The 19,285-nt window shown below is 47.0% G+C and overlaps 1 protein-coding gene across 2 annotated transcripts; it reads left to right on the forward strand.

The window, feature by feature from the left end:
- The first annotated feature begins 4,594 nt into the window (after positions 1 to 4,594).
- On the forward strand, positions 4,595 to 18,309 carry SERPINB8 (serpin family B member 8). 2 transcript variants are annotated; one of them, XM_072758058.1, is made up of 8 exons: positions 4,650 to 4,712; positions 8,705 to 8,882; positions 10,240 to 10,377; positions 11,367 to 11,452; positions 12,080 to 12,197; positions 14,215 to 14,357; positions 15,686 to 15,838; positions 17,787 to 18,309. In XM_072758058.1, exons 6-8 carry the CDS (start codon positions 14,337 to 14,339, stop codon positions 18,189 to 18,191), a joined length of 579 nt encoding a protein of 192 aa, XP_072614159.1. In that variant the 5' UTR covers positions 4,650 to 4,712; positions 8,705 to 8,882; positions 10,240 to 10,377; positions 11,367 to 11,452; positions 12,080 to 12,197; positions 14,215 to 14,336; the 3' UTR covers positions 18,192 to 18,309. The 2 variants fall into 2 exon arrangements, with proteins under 2 accessions (XP_072614158.1, XP_072614159.1); XM_072758057.1 differs by lacking the exon at positions 11,367 to 11,452 and having other exon boundaries at positions 4,595 to 4,712.
- Positions 18,310 to 19,285: the final 976 nt, after the last annotated feature.

The following is a 19,285-nucleotide window of genomic DNA, read 5'->3' on the forward strand; positions in this document are numbered from 1 at the left end:
AGAAACACACGAGGCACAGAATTTCTTTCTTTCTCATCGATCTATAGATTATGCTCACAGGTAACTTTACTCCTAATTTACTCTTAATATCGCATGCTCCTGTGGCAATATTGTTTTGTTCTACTAATATTTCCATTCGTATCCTATCAGGGATGTGAGAGAATCTAATCTCTTCTCTGTTGTTGGGAGGTTTTCTCCATGCACATGAAGTAAAAGAAGAAGAGGTCATCATTCTGCAAAATATTTTGGCCCATGTTTGTGAGTTTTACTTTCAGTGAAATTCTTTGAAATTCAATTTTGGATTTAGAAAATATCAATATTTTCATGGTAATTTCTTTTCTTCTTCCTTATTCCACCCATCCTTCTTTTCTTCTCTCTTTTTTTCTTTTTCTTTCTTTTTTTTTTTTTTTAAACACAATTCTGGACATAACTGGTACCCAATTTACAGCATTGCTTATGGAGAATAAGAATACTTGCAAATTTTATGTTTTAAAATAATAACTTTTATTTCCTCTCTGCCACTTCCTCCTTTTTGGAAGGCCATAGTGTAGCACAGTGATTAGAACAGCGAACTCCAGAGTCACACAGACCTGTTTTCCAATCCTCTCTGTTCCTTGGAGCAGTGGGATCTTGAGGACCAGAAACCTAAAAAGCTAAGGTTCCATGGTTTGCTCAGATATTCGTAGCCCCTACCTCCCAGAGTTGTTCAGATCTTGCAAGAGAAGTTCTAGAATAGGATCTAGCAGATAGTTTATACTAAAAAAAATATTCAATATTTTCTTCAAGGATAATACTTCATCTAATGATTGCCATTGCTTTTCTTATTTCCTTCTTTGATTTTCAATTTTTAACTTTGTACATAGTTGACACACTCTTGTTACATTAGTTTCAGGACTACAAGAGCCATTGCCTTTCTTTGTTGCAAATTTGCTAATGTACTTTGTACATGTTTTTCCTGGGGTTTGGTTCTTTAAATCAACTTTTCTCTTGAACAATTTAAGTGGCATTTAAAGATTTTTTTCAAATATTTTCTTATTTTGTCATTCATCTTTTAGTTTTATGGCACCTTTTTGACATATGGAAATCAAATATTTTTAGTCAAATGCATTAAAATTTTGTAATTGTTTACAAATGACTCATTATGAATGGGTTAGAATGCTCTGACTGGTAAAATTGTTAATTTTGTAAATATTTAGAAAAGATGTCAGAGCAGTCAGGTCCTGCTCCCTACAGACCTCACCTATTCATCTACAGGGATTTCTCTACCGCATTTCCTGATGATCTAATTCAGCCTTTTAATTCACCTCTTGTTTTTGTTAGTTAATTAGTATTAGTTTATTATTATTATTGGTTACTTGTTATTATTAATTTCTTTTTAAAAAGTCTAGTGTTCCAATGTACTGATCTCTCCTGTGATGCTAAGTGGCTGACACTAGTAGAACACCTACAGTAAAAAAAAGTGTTGTTAAAAAAATGTTTTTTTTAAATTCATGAGAGACATGGAGAGAGAGAGGCAGACACAGGCAGAGAGAGAAGCAGGCTCCCTGTGGGAAGCCCACTGCAGGACTCAATTCCAGGACCCCAGGATCAGGAGACCTGAGCCAAAGGCAGATGTTCAACCACTGAGCCATCCAGGTGCCCCTAGAAAGTGTTTTTTTTTTTTTTTTTTTAATGCCATTGACTGATTGCCTTTAGGTAAAGGTGTATTTTAGCTATGAATGTGAAATCAACTGCTTGCGGAGGATTGCAAAGTGATCATTTGAGAACATCCATTGGGATGTTTTTCCATTGTGATATGATTTTATTACTAGAAAAAAGATGTTAAAACTCTCAAACATGGGCACTTAAAAAAACTTGCAAATATAATTTTCTAAACTTCATGAAAGTCTTCCAAACAGAGAAGATTTGGTGGGCTTCTCACTGTTCCGATATGGAAAATACAAGTCAGGAAACATGAGTTTGCAAAGCCAATGATTTTCAGGAGGATAAATAGATTTTTAATACTTCGATTTCAACCAGACATCTTTGCATGGTTAGTATGTGAATGCAAATCAAATGTCAAGGTTTAGTCAGCAGAACCAATGATGATGACTTTATCCCATTTTAATCAACCCATTTCCTTAGAAGCGTTTCTCTCTGACAGCAACCAATCCAAGTTTAGAAATAAACTGAACTTAAAACCTGGTCTTGGGTCATAGGGCAGATCTATTTTTAACTCTCTGAGGAACCTCCACACAGTTTTCCAGAGTGGCTGCACCAGTTCACATTCCCACCAACAGTGTAAGAGGGTTCCCTTTTCTCTGCATCCTCTCCAACATTTGTGGTTTCCTGCCTTGTTAATTTTCCCCATTCTCACTGGTGTGAGGTGGTATCTCATTGTGGGTTGATGTGTATTTCCCTGATGGCCAGTGATGCGGAGCATTTTCTCATGTGCATGTTGGCCATGTCCATGTCTTCCTCTGTGAGATTTCTCTTCATGTCTTTTGCCCATTTCATGATTGGATTGTTTGTTTCTTTGCTGTTGAGTTTAATAAGTTCTTTATAGATCTTGGAAACTAGCCCTTTATCTGATATGTCATTTGCAAATATCTTCTCCCATTCTGTAGGTTGTCTTGTAGTTTTGTTGACTGTATCCTTTGCTGTGCGAAAGCTTCTTATCTTGATGAAGTCCCAATAGTTCATTTTTGCTTTTGTTTCTTTTGCCTTCATGGATGTATCTTGCAAGAAGTTACTGTGGCTGAGTTCAAAAAGGGAGTTGCTTGTGTTCTCCTCTAGGATTTTGATGAACTCTTGTCTCACATTTAGATCTTTCATCCATTTTGACTTTATCTTTGTGGATGGTGCAAGAGAGTGGTCTAGTTTCATTCTTCTGCATGTGGATGTCCAATTTTCCCAGCACCATTTATTGAAGAGACTGTCTTTCTTCCAGTGGATAGTCTTTCCTCCTTTATCGAATATTAGTTGACCATACATTTCAGGGTCCACTTCTGGGTTCTCTATTCTGTTCCATTGATCTATGTGTCTGTTTTTGTGCCAGTACCACACTGTCTTGATGACCACAGCTTTGTAGTACAACCTGAAATCTGGCATTGTGATGCCCCCAGATATGGTTTTCTTTTTTGAAATTCCCCTGGCTATTCGGGGTCTTTTCTGATTCCACACAAATCTTAGAATAATTTGTTCTAACTCTCTGAAGAAATTGCACTGTTGGGGATTTACCCCAAAGATTCAGATGCAATGAAACGCCAGGACACCTGCACCCTGATGTTTCTAGCAGCAATGTCCACAATAGCCAAACTGTGGAAGGAGCCTCGGTGCCCATCGAAAGATGAATGGATAAAGAAGATGTGGTTTATGTACACAATGGAATATTCCTCAGCCATTAGAAACGACAAATACCCACCATTTGCTTCAACGTGGATGAAACTGGAGGGTATTATGCTGAGTGAAGTAAGTCAATTGGAGAAGGACAAACAGTGCATGTTCTCATTCATTTGGGGAATATAAATAATAGTGAAAGGGAATATAAGGGAAGGGAGAAGAAATGTGTGGGAAATATCAGAAAGGGAGACAGAACATAAAGACTCCTAACTCTGGGAAACGAACTAGGGGTGGTGGAAGGGGAGGAGGGCGGGGGGTGGGGGTGAATGGGTGACGGGCACTGATGGGGGCACTTGACGGGGTGAGCACTGGGTGTTATTCTGTATGTTGGTAAATTGAACACCAATAAAAAACAAATTTATTATTTAAAAAAAAACAAAAAACAAAAAACAAACAAACAAACAAAAAAACCTGGTCTTGGGACAAGGCCTGGGTGGCTCAGTGGTTGAGGGTCTGCCTTTGGCTCAGTGTGTGTGTGTGTGTGTGTGTGATCCTGGGGTCCCCGGATCGGGTCCCACGTCGGGCTCCCTGCATGGGGCCTGCTTCTCCCTCTGCCTGTGTCTCTGCTTCTCTCTCTCTCATGAATAAATAAATAAAATCTTAAAAAAAACCCAAACTGGTCTTTAAGTTACTGTATTTAAAAGCGTTAAATTAAGGTTAAGACACATATTCAATCTCGTGGATTTCATTAAATCTTGAAATAACTTTCTGAGTACTTAAAAATGTGTATTTCTAATAAATTTTTTCTTATTTGAAGTGTTGGTAGCGTTTATATTAGTACTTAGCCTATTTGCACATCTCAGTCTGAATACCGATACCAGAGGTGCATGCTCGGGACGCTGGACTGAAGTCCGACCAGAGCAGTTTGGAAGCCAGGGGCCCTAAGAACCTTTACCCTCTGGCCTTGCTTTTGGTAAATTTCCAGAGTGGAGGGTCGCTTTTATTTTATTTTAAGGTTTTATTTATTTATTCATGAGAGACACAGAGAGAGAGAGAGGCAGAGACCCAGGCAGAGGGAGACGCAGGCTCCGCGCAGGGAGCCCGACGCGGGACTCGACCCCGCGTCCCCAGGACCAGGCGCGGGCTGCAGGCGGCGCCACACCGCGGAGCCCCGGGGCCGCCGTGCACCCGCTCTCGCGCTCACGCACCGAACACGGAGCGCGCGGCCCGGGCCCCAGGCGACCGCGGGGAGGCGCTGCTCCCCCCCCCGCCCCCGGCCGCGGGCGGCGGCACCCGGACGGCTGAGTCCGCCCCGGAAGCCCGGCCCAGGTCAGGCGGCCGCCAGCGCGCAGCGAGCTCGGGGAGCAGCCGCCGCGGAGCCGGAGCCGCAGGTACCGGGCGGAGGCGCGCGTCCCCGGGGTCCCCGGGCGGGGGGGCGGAGGCACCGAGCGGGGGGGGGGAGGGGGGAGGGGGGAGGCGGACACGCCCGGGCCGGGGCGCCCCCTGCGCTGCGCGGAGCCCGCGGGAAGGGAGAGGCGCCCCCCACCGGGGAGCCCCCGTCCGCGCCGCGCCCCCCTCCTCCCTCCCTCCCTCCCGCCGCGCTTCCCTCCGTCCTTCCTGTGCCCCGTTTGTCTCTTCCGTAGTCTCTGCTTTTCTTCATCCTTTTTCTTTCTTTCACGTGGCCTTCAGTGGCCGCTTCTCCTCGACACCACGCTCCCTTGCCTGTCTGCGCCTGGTCTGCGGCCCCAGGAATCAGTTTAAGGGACTCCCCGGCTCCGGCTCCCGCTCGGGTGAGGCCTCGGGGCGCAGCAGCCTCCGCCGCCGCCTGTGCTGCCTTCCCGCCCCCCACCCGCGCCCTCCCGCTGCCCTGGCCCCTGGCACACGCCCTCCCAGGCCCCAGGGGACCCCTCATCCTTGGCCCTTATCATCTTCCTCTTCCTACCTGCAAATACTGGAAATTCTTAAAAACTAGGCGAGTCGGGCACCTGGGGGCTCAGCGGTTGAGCACCTGCCTTTGGGTCAGGTCGTGGTCCCCAGAGCCTGGGATCCAGTCCCACAGGGAGCCTGCCTCTCCCTCTGTCTGTGTCTCTGCCCCTCTCTCTGTCTCTCTGTCTCATGAATAAATAAATAATCTTAAAACAACAACAACAGCAATCTAGGTGGATTTCCCCTGTAGGCCTCTCTGTACCTCGTAGGTTCATCCCATTTGCCTGGGATCTCTGGCAACCTGGTGCTAATGGCCCGGACCTCTTGCTCTGGGACTTCTCCCGGCCTCAGGAACCTGCCTGGGTTCACCAGCGCCCCTCCCTGTCTCCCTCACAGGTTCCTAGGTACCTAGGTGCTCTGCATGGTCTACACATCTCAGATGGAATGTATCACCTTCCTCATTCCATGTGGCTCCTCAGATAAACCTCCAGTGGTTCATGGCTGGCCCGAAGCGTCAATTAGCTAGGAGTCTGCTAAAAGATAAACTGAGGCATATTGAAGAGTTGAGTTCACTTGAGCGCAGATTAGTTCGAATGGGGCAGCATCCCGTCTGGCAGTGGAAGGATCTGAGGAACTGCCCAGAATCGAAGACTTCTAAGCAGAAGGGGAGTGGGACTAAGGAAGTTATCCTGGCAAAACAGAGGGTTGGTTATTGCAAAGTTATCTTCCATTAGGGAATGGCAGGGGACTGTCAGCAGGGGACCTCACTAGGCGGCTCCTGATTCACAGGTTTAAGATCCCATTTTGGGGAGAGCCGAAACTAATGAAATCAAGACTCCGGATCTGGGGCTGAGCATAAGCAACTCCACCTGGGGCCTGTTGTCTTGTTTTTGGCCAGCCTCAGTGTCATCCTTGACTCCTTTTCCGTGTCCCTCATGTGCCCCTCATGTGATGGGTCACCCGGCCCGGGCAGTGCCACCCTCCACCCTGCCCTGCTCGTGCTTCCTCCCTATCCCGCAGCCACTGCTTAATGGCAGTAGGCAGCCAGCAGCTTCCCCAGCCTTTTTCCAGGCTCAGCGGTGAGCCGCTGAGTTTCTAAAATCCAGTGGACTCATAGAAAAACATTTGTTTAAAAACCATCCCTGGCTTTCCGGACCATAGCTCAAGGTCAGGCTTCTTGTCTCTTGCCACCTTGTGTCACGCGACCACAGAGAGCCAGCGCCCCCGCCCCACATCGCCTGCCCTGCACCTCCTGCCACCTTCTTTCTCCTGCCAATCCCATCACCGTGGCCTTAACGTCACCTCCCCCTTCCTCACCTCCCAGAAGCTCTTGCCCAGCCCCTGAAAGCCAGCTCACCCCTCGCCTTCCCCTGAGCTTTTAAAGAGAATTTATTCCACTTCTCTGTGGGCTTCCTTAGGACTTTATAAATGATCCAGTTACAGAGCACAGGGCTGGCTTGAAACCACCCATCTATGTTTGTGTGGCTCCCTATAGGCTGGAAATCAGACCTTTCCACATTATTGTGTTCTTATGATGCAGTGGGATGGTGACACGGGTACCCAGAGGTGTTGTTTCATATCATGTTGAAATTCATCCCTTTTTAGATTTATATCGGGCAAATTCCTCTTTGTTTCAAGCCCCGCCCTCTCGAAAGCTTAATGTGCACATGAGATTGGGTCATCACAAAGTAATGGGGCATCACGAGGAAAGAGAGTCATAGGGTTATCCTGTTCCAGCTCCTGCCTCTTTATGGGTGTGACCTGGACACACCCCCGAGGCGCCCTCGGGATAAGTGTGTGCCAGTGTGTCATCGCTGATGGATGGGGCAGACGCTGATGGGAAATACCCTGCTACTGACCAGCACCTGCCCACGTGGAAGTGCAATGAAGGAAGAGGAAAGATGGAAGGACCCAGAAGAAGGCATTTGCCATTAGGTGCAGTTAAAATGTACAGTTGGCATTGGTGTGAATTTCCAGTACACTCCTTTGCCTGTTCAGGCAGGACCACACACACACACACACACACACACAAACACACACACACAGCACTCACACGCAGCCACCTAAGTTTAGGCTCAGGTAGGATCAACTCCAGAGTTGTGTCTATCACCTCTGCTTTACCTAATTCTCTCCTCCTTCGGGTCCCTTTGGTGCCACCTGTGCTGGGCCCCGTGCTGTGCAGTTTGCGTCTCCCTCGGGCTCCTAGCTGTTCCTTTTCTGAAAGTCCTCCAATGCCAGGCGAGGAAATGTACGGCCGGAGGTGGCCTGCAGGCAGGCTAGACACTGCTCCCTCATGGGACTTGCCCACTGCAGATGCATCAGCGTTCCCACACCTGCAGCCCTCGGGTTCAAGCCGAGCAGCTGAAGGTTCTGGAGAGGCTTCCAGAGGGGAGGACAGTGAGGAACTTCCACTGTTGTCCTCTAAGAAGTGACCTGTAAAGTATAGCATACCGCTGTGCAAGCTTTGCCACTATTGTATTCTCTTGGTTGATGTTGTATGATTGATTGATAGATGGATGGATTTATCCATTTATTCATTTTAGAGAGAGAGTGAGTGTGAGCAGGAGGAGGTGCATAGTGAAAGGGAGAGAGGATCTTCAAGCCAAGTCCCCGCTGAGCAGAGCCTGACATGGGGCGGGTGGTGGTGGTGGTGCTTGATCTCAGGACCCTGAGATTATGACCTGAGCTGAAACCAAGAATTGGCTGTTTAACCTCCCGACCCATTCAAGCACCCCTTGGTTGATATGTTACATCATTTCTTTTAAACCTGAATTTGCACTAGTTGGGTCTATTGTAGAATCTATATTTAGACTCCAACCTTATACTTTTTTTTTTTTTTTTTTGGTTGGTTGGTTTGACATCACACTTTTTTTTTTCCTTCCTAAATCAGAGACATCTTCTATCTCCTCTTTAAAAAAAAGCCTTAAGAAGAAGCTTTCAAGGAACCAGTCAACCCTGGGGAGGCTCTGGTTGAAACAGTTGTCTCCCTGTCCTCTTGCACCCACTGAGCTCCTCTGCTCTCCTGCCCCTGAGACATCCAGGAGATCCCCGCCTCACCCAAGGCCTAAGGAGATACAGTTGCAGGGGCAGAGTCTGTGTCCTGCCTGCATTCCTTGATCATGGCCTCATGTCATTCTGACCTTTGCTTCTCTTGTCGTATCTCCTTCTCTGGCTCTGAGCCTCCTGCCTTCCTCTTAGGAGGACCCAGGAATTATGCTGAGCCCACCTGGATACTGGAGGAAATCTCCCTGTCTCAAGTCCTTGATTCAGTGAATCATATCTGCAAGGCCTCTAATGCTGTGCAAGATAACAAAGGTTTGGGAGGTTGAACGTGGCTGGCTGTGGGGGTGTGGTTATTCTTCTGGCCATGCCACTGACCACTGACAGGGGTGCTGTTGGCCAGATGACACAACGGTGGGCTTGGCTGATGTGCTTCTGTGTTGTCCTTTTGATACAGACCTTCCCTGATGGATGATCTCTATGAAGCAAATGGCAGTTTTGCCATCAACTTATTAAAAATGTTGGGTAGAGAGGACAGCTCGCGAAATGTGTTCTGCTCCCCTCTGAGCATCTCCTCTGCCCTGGCCATGGTCTTCATGGGGGCCAAAGGAAACACCGCTGCCCAGATGTCCCAGGTATGTGTGCCTGTCGCAGAGGAAGAACAGTGGGTCGCTTTTTTCAGTTCTTTCACAGAGCTCGTCATTTCATACGTCACAGCAGCTGATGGAAGCCAGGGCGGCTGGCAGGTGGCTGGTGGGTGGCAGGAGGCACCCTGGTGAGGGAAAAAGAGCAGCTGGAGGCAGAAATGGGAATTGTTTCAGAACCTGCAGCCTACCTTGACAGCCCACCTGCAGGACCTTGACCAAACGAGTCATTATGTCACTTTTGCTACTAGATCAGAGCATCAATATGTGATAGCAAAGTGGTGACTTTGATAAGTCAGGTGAGCTATAATTCTGTCCCACAGGAAGTCTGGAAATTTCACCTTTGTTACATTTTAGGTTTTTGCTAACGTCAAATACCCAATTGAGATGTAGCTGTTTGAACGAACTTTCTGTTAAGTGGGTTCTTTCTAGGGTATGATTAGGCATAAGCACAGGAAGAAAGCACCACAGTGTGGACTTTTGTTTCTGAAATCATTGAGAAGGAACGTGTAATCTGATTGAGCTGAAACGGGTCCCCAGGACCTGAGCTACAAAGGCAGTAGTGGCAAACACTTTAGGGAAGTAATCTCTAATCTTTTTGTTAGCTTAAGTTTCTCGGACAGTCCCAGAACATGGCCAGTGCCCAGGACTTCCCCATTGATAGCAGGGGTATGTGGGCACCTTCTGGAAGTGCCCCTGGGGATGGCAGCTGGGGGGTGGGGGGACGGGCGGGTGGTTTCTTCCAGCTGCCTGGAGGAGGGAGGCTTTGGACGAGGGCCATTGGGAGACAGAGGAACAACCTTAACTTCCACTCTGACTTGACATGGAAGTCACAGGGTGGTCTGCAGAACGTCTGAAATTGCTGCTGACGTAGTCTCTGTTGATTTCTGCTCATTCTTGTCTTCCCTGGGTCATGCCAGCTTCATTCCAGCTACCTATTTGTTCTGTTGTGTCTCCCTTCTGAGTCATCACACCCACCTTTCTAAGTGGGTCAATCTGCCAGGTCAGTGGTTTACGCCCTGGCACGATTTTGTCTTCCAGGGGACATCTGCCACTGACGGGACAGCTTGGTTGTCCTAGCTGAGAGGTCCTCCTGACATCTAGTGGTTAGAGGCTAGAAATGCTCACAATCTCTTAAAACATGGAGAATAGCCCCCGCAATGAAGTATCTGACCCCAAATGCAACAGCGCCCAAGTGGAGAAGTGCTGTGGGAGAGTTAAACCAAACCCCCTTCAAGATGGGGGAGCTGTTGTGATCTTCAGCGCAGGGGTTGGTTTGGAGATAGCTCTTTGTGGGAGCAAGATGGCAATGGCAATGTTACAAGGCCCCGTCCTTGTCTGTTACCAGGCGCTTTGTTTGAGCAGAGATGGAGATATTCACCAAGGTTTCCGGTCGCTCCTCGCGGAGGTTAACAAATCCGGCACTCAGTACTTGCTCAGAACTGCCAACAGACTCTTCGGAGAGGAGACATGTGATTTTCTTCCAGTAAGTTGTGCTCACGTATTGATGTCAAAAAAAAAAAAAAAAAAAAGGCAAAAAAAGATAGACACTGCAGAAGAACAGAGATAAAGTATAATTCTGGTGCCTTAAATGTGCCCAGAATTGTAATCTTCTGTAATTTTGAATTTTATGATTGCCTCTGGTCTTTTTAAAAGTTGTTTTTGAGAGATTCTTCCCAAATGTCAACCTCAATATGTGCATCCTCCTGCACCCAGACCTGCCTCCCTGCCCCTTGACCCCCTATGTCGCAGTGACCACATTGTCCCCTGTGTGTATACAGCTGTCCCCAGTCTCACCTCCGGTTGTTGGGTGGTTCCTGCAGGGCCAGTCTCTCAAGGCCTCTTAAATGTGTCCCCTCTTTGAATCATCGCCACCACTGCCTGGGTCCAGTCCATTCTCACTGTATTTTCTACACCATTAAATTCTTTCCTGATGGATCTCTCCACGTCCAGCCAGGTTCTCCCATACTTGTGACACAAGAGTCTTTTTAATTAAAATTGGTTCATAAAAGTGAGGCTTTTAGTCTGTGCACTTCCTATTTACTGAAGCCTGTCATTCCCAAGCTCCCCAGTGCAGTAAAAGCCTGCCATCACGCAATAAGTGAGGGCCAAAAAATTATGTTGCATACTCTGCAGAGTGTGGCGACCTCAGATCAATGGAGTCATCTGGGCAAACCTGGCCATCTTCCTGGCCGGCAGTTCCAAGGATGCCTCTGTCCGATTCAAATACATCCCTGTCCTGGCTGCTGTAGAGATCGCCTGTTTGGGGCTTAAGTAGCATTGGAGAATGTTCTGGGTCTTCTAGGACAAGCACTAATGATCCCAGGAATCTTCTGGTTAATTGATGTTCATTTTTGAACGTCATCCTCATCTTTGAGTATTGTAATTGGGGGATCTTGGGGACACAGGGACTCACCTCCCCTTTTTGTCAGTTGCTTGGCTTCTCTTTCTCTCCACATTTTCTTTCTTCTGTAGAAGCTAAAATATTTGAGGACAGGAGATGGGCGGAGGATGGGAGCCAATTGCCAGGCACATTATATCTGAAACCAAGTTTTTGTGAGGTGAGTTATCTTTGGGTTTTCACGCATTGGGTGCAGGCCCTTCCTGACTTGAACTTGCATTTCAGAGCTCATCCCCTGCCACTGTTTCCCCTAATCCACCCCTCAGCCCTGGCGCCCCCGGGTGTGATCTAGGCCTATCCATTCCACTCCTGGAGGATCTGTTTCCACTATGGAGTATTCTCCATCGTTCTCAAATTCAGACACTGTGGTTGGTGTTGGTGATACAGAAATGGGTAAAAGGAAGTTAGAGTGCCTGGCAGACAGAAAATCAAACAGGAAGTCAGCATGGAGCAGAAGCATTGGACAGGACCATTCATGGGCTGTTCCGTGCGTGCCCACCACCATCTGCGTTCTCGAAGCCTTTGGAACTATGTGCGGACCTCTGTCATTTCTCCCAGTGGCCTGTGAACCAGCTGGGGGCCAATGTCATGTGTCCTCCCTGGTGTCGGGCCCCGGGCAGGGGGTCAGCCACGGCCTCCGCGGTCTGCACACTTTTGCCAATCACTTATACGAGTCTAACAGCGCAGGATGCCCCACTCAGAGGTCCTGCTTGAGGGGCAGCATAGTGACAAGTTTGTTGACGTGGGACCTGGGCTGAGCAGGACAGACCCATACTCGTGTTTGTAGGCCTACAGGGAATCCTGCCAGAAGTTCTACCAGGCAGAGCTGGAGGAGCTGTCGTTCGCCAAAGACACCGAAGAATGCCGGGAGCACATAAACCACTGGGTGACAGAGAAGACGGAAGGTGAGAGAGGCCCACCAGCCATGCGGCTCGGGTATTTTTCTCAGGTTTATGAGGTCACGAAGTGGTCATTTCCAAAAGCTACGTCAACCGAGTGAGAATCTCAGACCCTCTCCCCTTCTGGATTGTGCTGGAAACTGCATGAGAAGTGCTTCCTGTTTGGGGTGGATGAACTGGGCTGGCTCAGAGGTTGGGACTGACACCAACCCCGTTCTAGGAAGCTTTTGAGAAAGAAACAGGGATCTGCTAGGGGCACCGTCTACACTCAACCCTTTCATTGTTGTAGCTAGGGAAATAGACTCATCAGCACCATATGGATTCACTTTTTCTCCCTGACTGATGGTTCCTTTGCTGATGGTCCCTGTCAGCCTTCTGGGTGAGGAGGGGAAAGCCCTCGTCATGCCCCGAGGGCAGGATGATGTTCGGGTTAGGTTGCGGCTGAGATGGGGCCACATTTCACGTCACCCCCCTGTGGTGACGAGGACAGGCTAGTTTTGTCTATGGGGCTGTCCTCCCGTTGTCACGTGACTGTGGTGGAATTTGCTTTCAGGGCAAGAGCTTCTCTGCCTTGTCCAGATTCTGGAAGGGCAGCTCATGAGGAACCTGCAGCCTCCCCTGCCCAGACCACCCTCTGTCTTAGCAGGAATCCTTCTGCCAGTGCTTGGCTAGAGTTCACAGGGGAAGGGCATGCTTTTAAGCACTCAGAGTACCTGACACAAGCTAGAAACTTCTAGAAGTGTAGGTATGGGGGGGGGGGGGTGTTAGATCACTTATTTCTTCATGTGCTCACCTAGCCTGCAGTAGTACATCCATTCTTTTTTTTTTCTTTTAAAGATTTTATGTATTTATTCATGAGAGACACACAGAGAGGCAGAGACACAGGCAGAGGGAGAAGCAGGCTCCCTGTGGGGAGCCCAATGTGGGACTCGATCTCAGGACCCTGGGATCCTGGGATCCTGACCTGAGCCAAAGGCAGACGCTCAACCACTGAGCCACCCAGGCGCCCCACATCCACTCTGTCTTTATGGTGCACCCACTTCATGTCAGGCAGCAGCTGAGCCCATGGTTGTACTGAACGCCAATCAAATAATGATCGTGGGAAGGGTACAGCCTCTCACGTCCTCCTATGTTATATGTGCAGTGGTCTCTCGCTTTCCCATTGATCCAGCACTGCTAGCACTTCATTTGGGGATGCCAGAAGCTTCTACGTACATCACACTTCCTCCCTACATTACTCACTTCCTCTTCATCAGATAGACTACCATTGTGTTTCCCCAAGGTATCAGCGCCATAGGGGACATTGGGCATCACCTTGTCCCTGGTCTTATTGGATAACTTAATTCGAGCCCCTTTATTGCACCCCTTAATCCCGTCCCCCCATTCACTGCCTTCAGGAGGGCTGCTTTCATCCATTTACGGGTCTGTATTCTTTCATCCTTCAGAAGCTTCTCTTCGCCTAAGTGAGATTTGAAGCTTAGCATAGAGCAATTTTCTCAACCAGAGGCAGCCCCCAGGTGATGTTTGCCAATGGCTAAAGACATTTTGGTTGTCACAACTGGGGAAATGCTACTGGTGGAACATCCTACAATGCCCAGGACGCTTCCCACAACAAAGAAGTATCTGGCTTACAATGTCAGTAGCGGCATCAAGGTTGGCAAGCATACAATTAGAAGCAAGACTCTTGGGCTATTGTCTCGGCTCAGGCACTTGCCACCTATGTGACCTTCGCAAAATGTCAGGCAAATGCCTTGACCTGAATTTCTAGATCTATAAATTGAGGGCAAAATGATAGTTGACCTGCCTGCTTCGAGATTGCTGTTTAGGGGCAAGCAGTACATGTCCTGTGTGTGCGCAGCACTACATCCCATCGCCCTTTCCTCAGACAGCCAGGAGGGCAGGATTCCAGCCTGGCTATCAGCCAAGCCAAGCTTCATATGTCAGGAGCATTGTCAGAAGAGAATGTTTATTCCCCTCCCTTCTCCCCCCAAATAGCGATAAACTTCTCTCATATTCTTTGCAGGGAAGATTTCAGAGATCCTGGGTGCTGGGACGGTTGATGCACTGACTAAGCTGGTTCTCGTGAATGCCATCTATTTCAAAGGGAAATGGCATGAACAGTTTGACAGAAAGAGCACAAGGGGAATGCCCTTTAAAATCAACCAGGTAGGGAAGTATTTGTTGGATGCACTGCTACTCCCTTAATGTGATATGCTGGGAAAGATTGTGGGTGAATAGGAAAAATAATTGATTTCATACTATATTTCTGAATGAATTTCATACCCCCTGTATATCTTTTGTTGGAGAGGGGAAGAGAAAAGGTAAAATCATTTTTATATTGACAGTTTTGTGTTCACATCCTTTGTAAACCGATTCGTCTGTCTTTGGCCCTATTATTTAGATCGAAAGAAAATGTTCTCTAACCCTTGGCATTACGTATGTCCTGAAATATCACTGTATTGACGTAGACACCTTCTTGCAATGTCAGTGACAACTATGCCTATATATTCACTTATAATTCACAGCCATGCAATTCTGAACACAAGAAAAAAAGTGTTAACAGATGTTCAGGCTAACTTTGTCTTTATTTTTAGATCTTTTTAAAAATAAAAATTGTATATAAGGTGAGTGAGATGATGATTTGATGTAATACATATAATGAAATAACTGTTGTGGTCAAGCCAATTAACATACACTTTCCTTACATGGTTACCGTATTATTTTTGTGATGAGGGCACCTGAAATCTACTCTCTTAGCAAATTTCCATATTCACTACAAGTATTAGTAACTGTAGTCATCATACTGGACATCAGATCTCTAGACTTAAAGCCTAACTTTAAAAATACTTTTGTCCCTTCACTGTTAAGTATGTTAGTAATTGGCGTCAATAGCAATTAGCTTGAAATTTCACTTGCATCAACTTGATGATAGGATATTGCACGCAGATTTAAAAGTCTAGAAATGCATTTGATGCAAGCTTTAGAAATGGTGGACACAACAAATCTTGTCAAGGTCCCCTCTCCAAGAAAACCAAAGCCATAAAGCCATATAATTGAGCAATAAAAATATAAGTCTCTGTGGCCTATACATCTTTTCTAACCACATCCTTCAACCACAAAACCTGATTTTTAGTTAATTCTCCCCTTAACTTGGATAAATAAAGTTTAACTATAAGGTTGCTAGGAGTGTTTCTCTAATGCATCTTTTCAGAAAAGAAAAACACAATTTCTTCTGGAAGTAATGTAGGGTGTTGTCTCTCTCTATTCATAAATTTTATTCTCTCTCCCTTGGTAATGGTTGATCTGCTGGGACAATAGCATGTTGTATTCGATACTAATATGTAAGAGTGAAGATTTTGCATCTATCAGCATAATGTGCAGAAATAGTAATTCTCTTCTCTGTACCTGGGGGTTCTGCAGATTAAATATATCTTATCTTTAGTAAGCTGTGCTCATTTTCCAGCAATCGGATTTTAATTTCGTATTTTCATTAGGAGAGAAAGACGGTGCAGATGATGTTTAAGCAGGCTAAATTTAAAATGGGGTATGTGGATGACGTGCACACTCAGATCCTGGAGCTGCCCTATGCAGGGGAGGAGCTGAGCATGGTCATTCTGCTGCCAGATGACAACACTGATCTCGCCGAGGTAAGCCCTCATCAGGGAGTCGGAGCATCTGCGGAGACAGCTTGAGTCCATTTTTTAATGTTCGTCCATCAGATGGCATTTGAGGAATTCCAGTTGAGGGTTTTTAGGAGTATTGAATGAACAGCATCTCATGTCTTGGTGAACATGTGTTTGCATTTCTGTTGAGTATGTATCCAGGAGTGGAATTGGGCGAGGTCACATTCTGATGAAGCTGAGAAGAGAGACTTCAAAAATTCTAAGAATGCTATGCTTCTTTCTGAAGGGAGGGGCTAGTTGAGGTCCTAATAATTATTGAAGTAAAGTGCTAGGCATGAAGAGGGATTAATCTGGGTACTGTTTCTTTTCTTTTCTTTTCTTTTCTTTTCTTTTCTTTTCTTTTCTTTTCTTTTCTTTTCTTTTTTTCTTTTCTTTCTTTTCTTTTCTTCTTTTTTTCTTCTTCTTTTCTTTTCTTTCTTTTTTCTTTTCTTTTCTCTTCTTTTCTTTCTTTCTTTTTTTTTTTTTTTAAAGATTTTATTTATTCATTCATGAGAGCACAGAGAGAGAGGGCGGCAGAGACTAGGCAGAGGGAGAAGCAGGCTACCCTGCCAGGAACCTGATGCAACACTCCATCCCAGTACTCTGGGATCACACCCCAAGCCAAAGGCAGATGCTCAACCACTGAGCCACCCAGGCATCCCTGGGCAGTGTTTCTTAAACATGAATGTGCATAGGAAACTCCTGGGTGTCTTATTAAAATGCAATTTTTGATTTGTGGCTGGGGAGCGGCAATGGTCTGAGATTTTGCATTTCTAACAAGATTCCAGGTGATGTAGATGCTGCTGGTCAGGGACCACACTTTGAGTAGCAAGAGGCTCAAGTACAGCTGAAGAATTTTCTTTAGACAGGAGGAGGGGGCTCTCTTCCCTTGAAAGAAAAGGAACGAGTTCACAGTGGGAGGAAATAAATTTGTAGGGAGGTCCTGACCAGTAGTGTGCTTATTATCTTGGCTCTCTGGGGATGGGAAAGGCTTCATATATAATGTTGCATATGGTTCCCTTGGTGTAAATCCTCCCATCTGGCTGAGTTTAGGGTACTGAGGGTCTAACAGTTGACTCCTGCCAGAGATACAAGCCGGCACCAGCACTCAAACGCACAGGATGACGAGGGTGGGGCCTGTGCAATTGCCCTGGTTTCTCTTTGGAATCAAGAAAGCTCTTGGCATGAGTCGAGGGTGAGATCTGTCACAGCTGCTTTAGAAGAAAATTAGGAGGGTCTGGGAATTCGAGCTAATATCCAAACAACCATCACTATAGAGGAGCATCTGCCTGGACTCCAGGTGGTGAAGAGAAAGGCGAGAGGCAGTGGAAGCCCCTTCTTCCTTTCTTTCTTAACTGTGGCCAAACAGAGTGAGTGACGACGGGTCTTGGAAGTTTTGAAGCGAATGCCAGGACAGGCCGAAGACCAACAAGAATGGCGGAAGCCACAGTGTTGTTGAACTCTCTGTTTCTGCTCTCGCCTCCCCAGAAGCTGAGTCTTCCTTTCTGTTCAGATGTTCCCTGGTCTTCCTGCACTGGCCCATCAGAGTTCTGAGCCATTCTCTGTCTCTTTTGTCAAACAGTCTCTAATTCACGCCGACGTGCATCACACGCATACAATCACTTGGTTATGAGAACTTGCCAAACTAAAAGACACTTGAAATGAGATTGGTACAGATAAAAAATAAAACACACAAACAAAAATAAACCCCCACAACTCCCCTGTCTCAGGTGTTTTTTGGTTATTTTCTTCATATAGCCATAAAGCAGGGAGAAAGATGAGAATTTGAGGGAAAAGCTTGGTATGTGTACAAGAGGAACAAGACAATGTGTACATTGTCTTGGACCAGGACTCATCTCGTTGCCTGTCAGCGGGGTGGTGGGTGCCAGGCTGTTGTTTCTACGTTTTAAGATTTGGCTCCTTCTTACTTCAGGTGGAAAAAGCACTTACGTACGAGAAGTTCAGAGCCTGGACAGATCCAGAAAACATGACTAAGAACAAAGTTCAAGTTTTCCTTCCCCGGTTGAAGCTGGAGGAGAGTTATGACTTGGAGTCTTTTCTTCGAAGTGTAGGCATGATTGATGCATTTGAGGAGGCCAAGGCAGACTTTTCTGGAATGTCAGCGAAGAAGAATGTGCCGGTGTCCAAGGTGGCGCACAAGTGCTTCGTGGAGGTGAATGAGGAGGGGACGGAGGCGGCGGCGGCCACGGCCGTGGTCAGGAATGCTCGGTGCAGCAGAGCCGAGCCAAGGTTCTGTGCAGACCACCCTTTCCTCTTCTTCATCATACACCACCGCACCAACAGCATTTTGTTCTGCGGCAGGTTCTGCTCCCCATGAGGAGGCGCCGTGGCTGTCCACTGCCCCCCCTCCTGCCCACCTGGCCTTCCGGCACATTCCTTTTGACCGAACTGCTGTGGTCGTTTGAATGTCAAAATAAAGCGTGTGCCCCTGGGAAGTTTGTGAGTGTCCTTACCAAATATTCCATGGCCCCTGCGAAAACTGAGGTGTCAAATGTGTGAAGTTGCGGGCTGAGAAGGCTGTGACTGTTCTAGAAGGTTCGGGCAGCTCCTGGTTCTCATCGACTCTGCCCTCACCTACCTATCAGAGGATGGCCTGTTCTCATTTTTGCGGGCGCCCTGAGGAGCATGTCAAGGATTCGGAAAGCAGCCCACTGAGTGCTTTCCCATCCTGCAGTGACCTCTAAACTCTGCTCACCTCCACTGCCGGAGGCCAGAGCCTGACCCCACTGTATCCACAGCCAGAGGTCAACAGCACAGAGCAAACCCTGCAGCCTGGGTGGCTGAGATGAGGGGCCTTTCCCCTGTCAGTGTCACACAGACCACCTGCACGTCCCACGGCTCACACTGTCCCCCGTGAAGACAACTTCTTCACATGGCCTTGCCATAAACCTTCAGACCTGAGCTAGGAGGCAGAGCTTGGAACCATGTAGTGCCATGTAGTTTCCTCCATTCCCTTTCCTTCTGAAGCACCCCATACACACACACCAGACACCTTCACATGAAGCACCGGCCAGAAGCAGTGTCCCTCTAGTTAACCACATATGCTCACGTGTGGCTCCAGCACATCGTACTTATGCATGGGCCTCCCTATGGTATTTTTTGACTTAAAAAAGGATTTGTAGAAGCACCTGGGTGGCTCAGCTGTTGACTAGAGGTGAAGCCACAGGACTAGAAAGCTTGCATCTTTTAGTTTTAATCTCATATCCACTTCTAATTTTAAAAAATCTATACCTTTATTATGGTATAATTTATCCAGAATAAGCTTTACATATTTAACATGTTACAGTTTGATAAATTTTGACACATGTATGCACCCATGAAACCAAGGAACCAGAGGGCAGGTCCCAGGCCACGGGAAGTCCTGTCAGTTAGCCCTCTGAGGTCTGTACAATGACAATGAGCTAAGGAGAC

The sequence above is a fragment of the Vulpes vulpes genome, chromosome 5, assembly GCF_048418805.1.
Source record: "Vulpes vulpes isolate BD-2025 chromosome 5, VulVul3, whole genome shotgun sequence".
Lineage (NCBI taxonomy): Eukaryota > Metazoa > Chordata > Mammalia > Carnivora > Canidae > Vulpes > Vulpes vulpes.

Coding starts and splice junctions, on each gene's coding strand:
- SERPINB8 (XM_072758057.1), top strand. CDS start 8,715: ATGGATGATCTCTATGAAGCAAATGGCAGTTTTGCCATCAACTTATTA. Junction 8,883..10,239: donor CCGCTGCCCAGATGTCCCAG/GTATGTGTGCCT, acceptor GTCTGTTACCAG/GCGCTTTGTTTGAGCAGAGA. Junction 10,378..12,079: donor AGACATGTGATTTTCTTCCA/GTAAGTTGTGCT, acceptor TCGTGTTTGTAG/GCCTACAGGGAATCCTGCCA.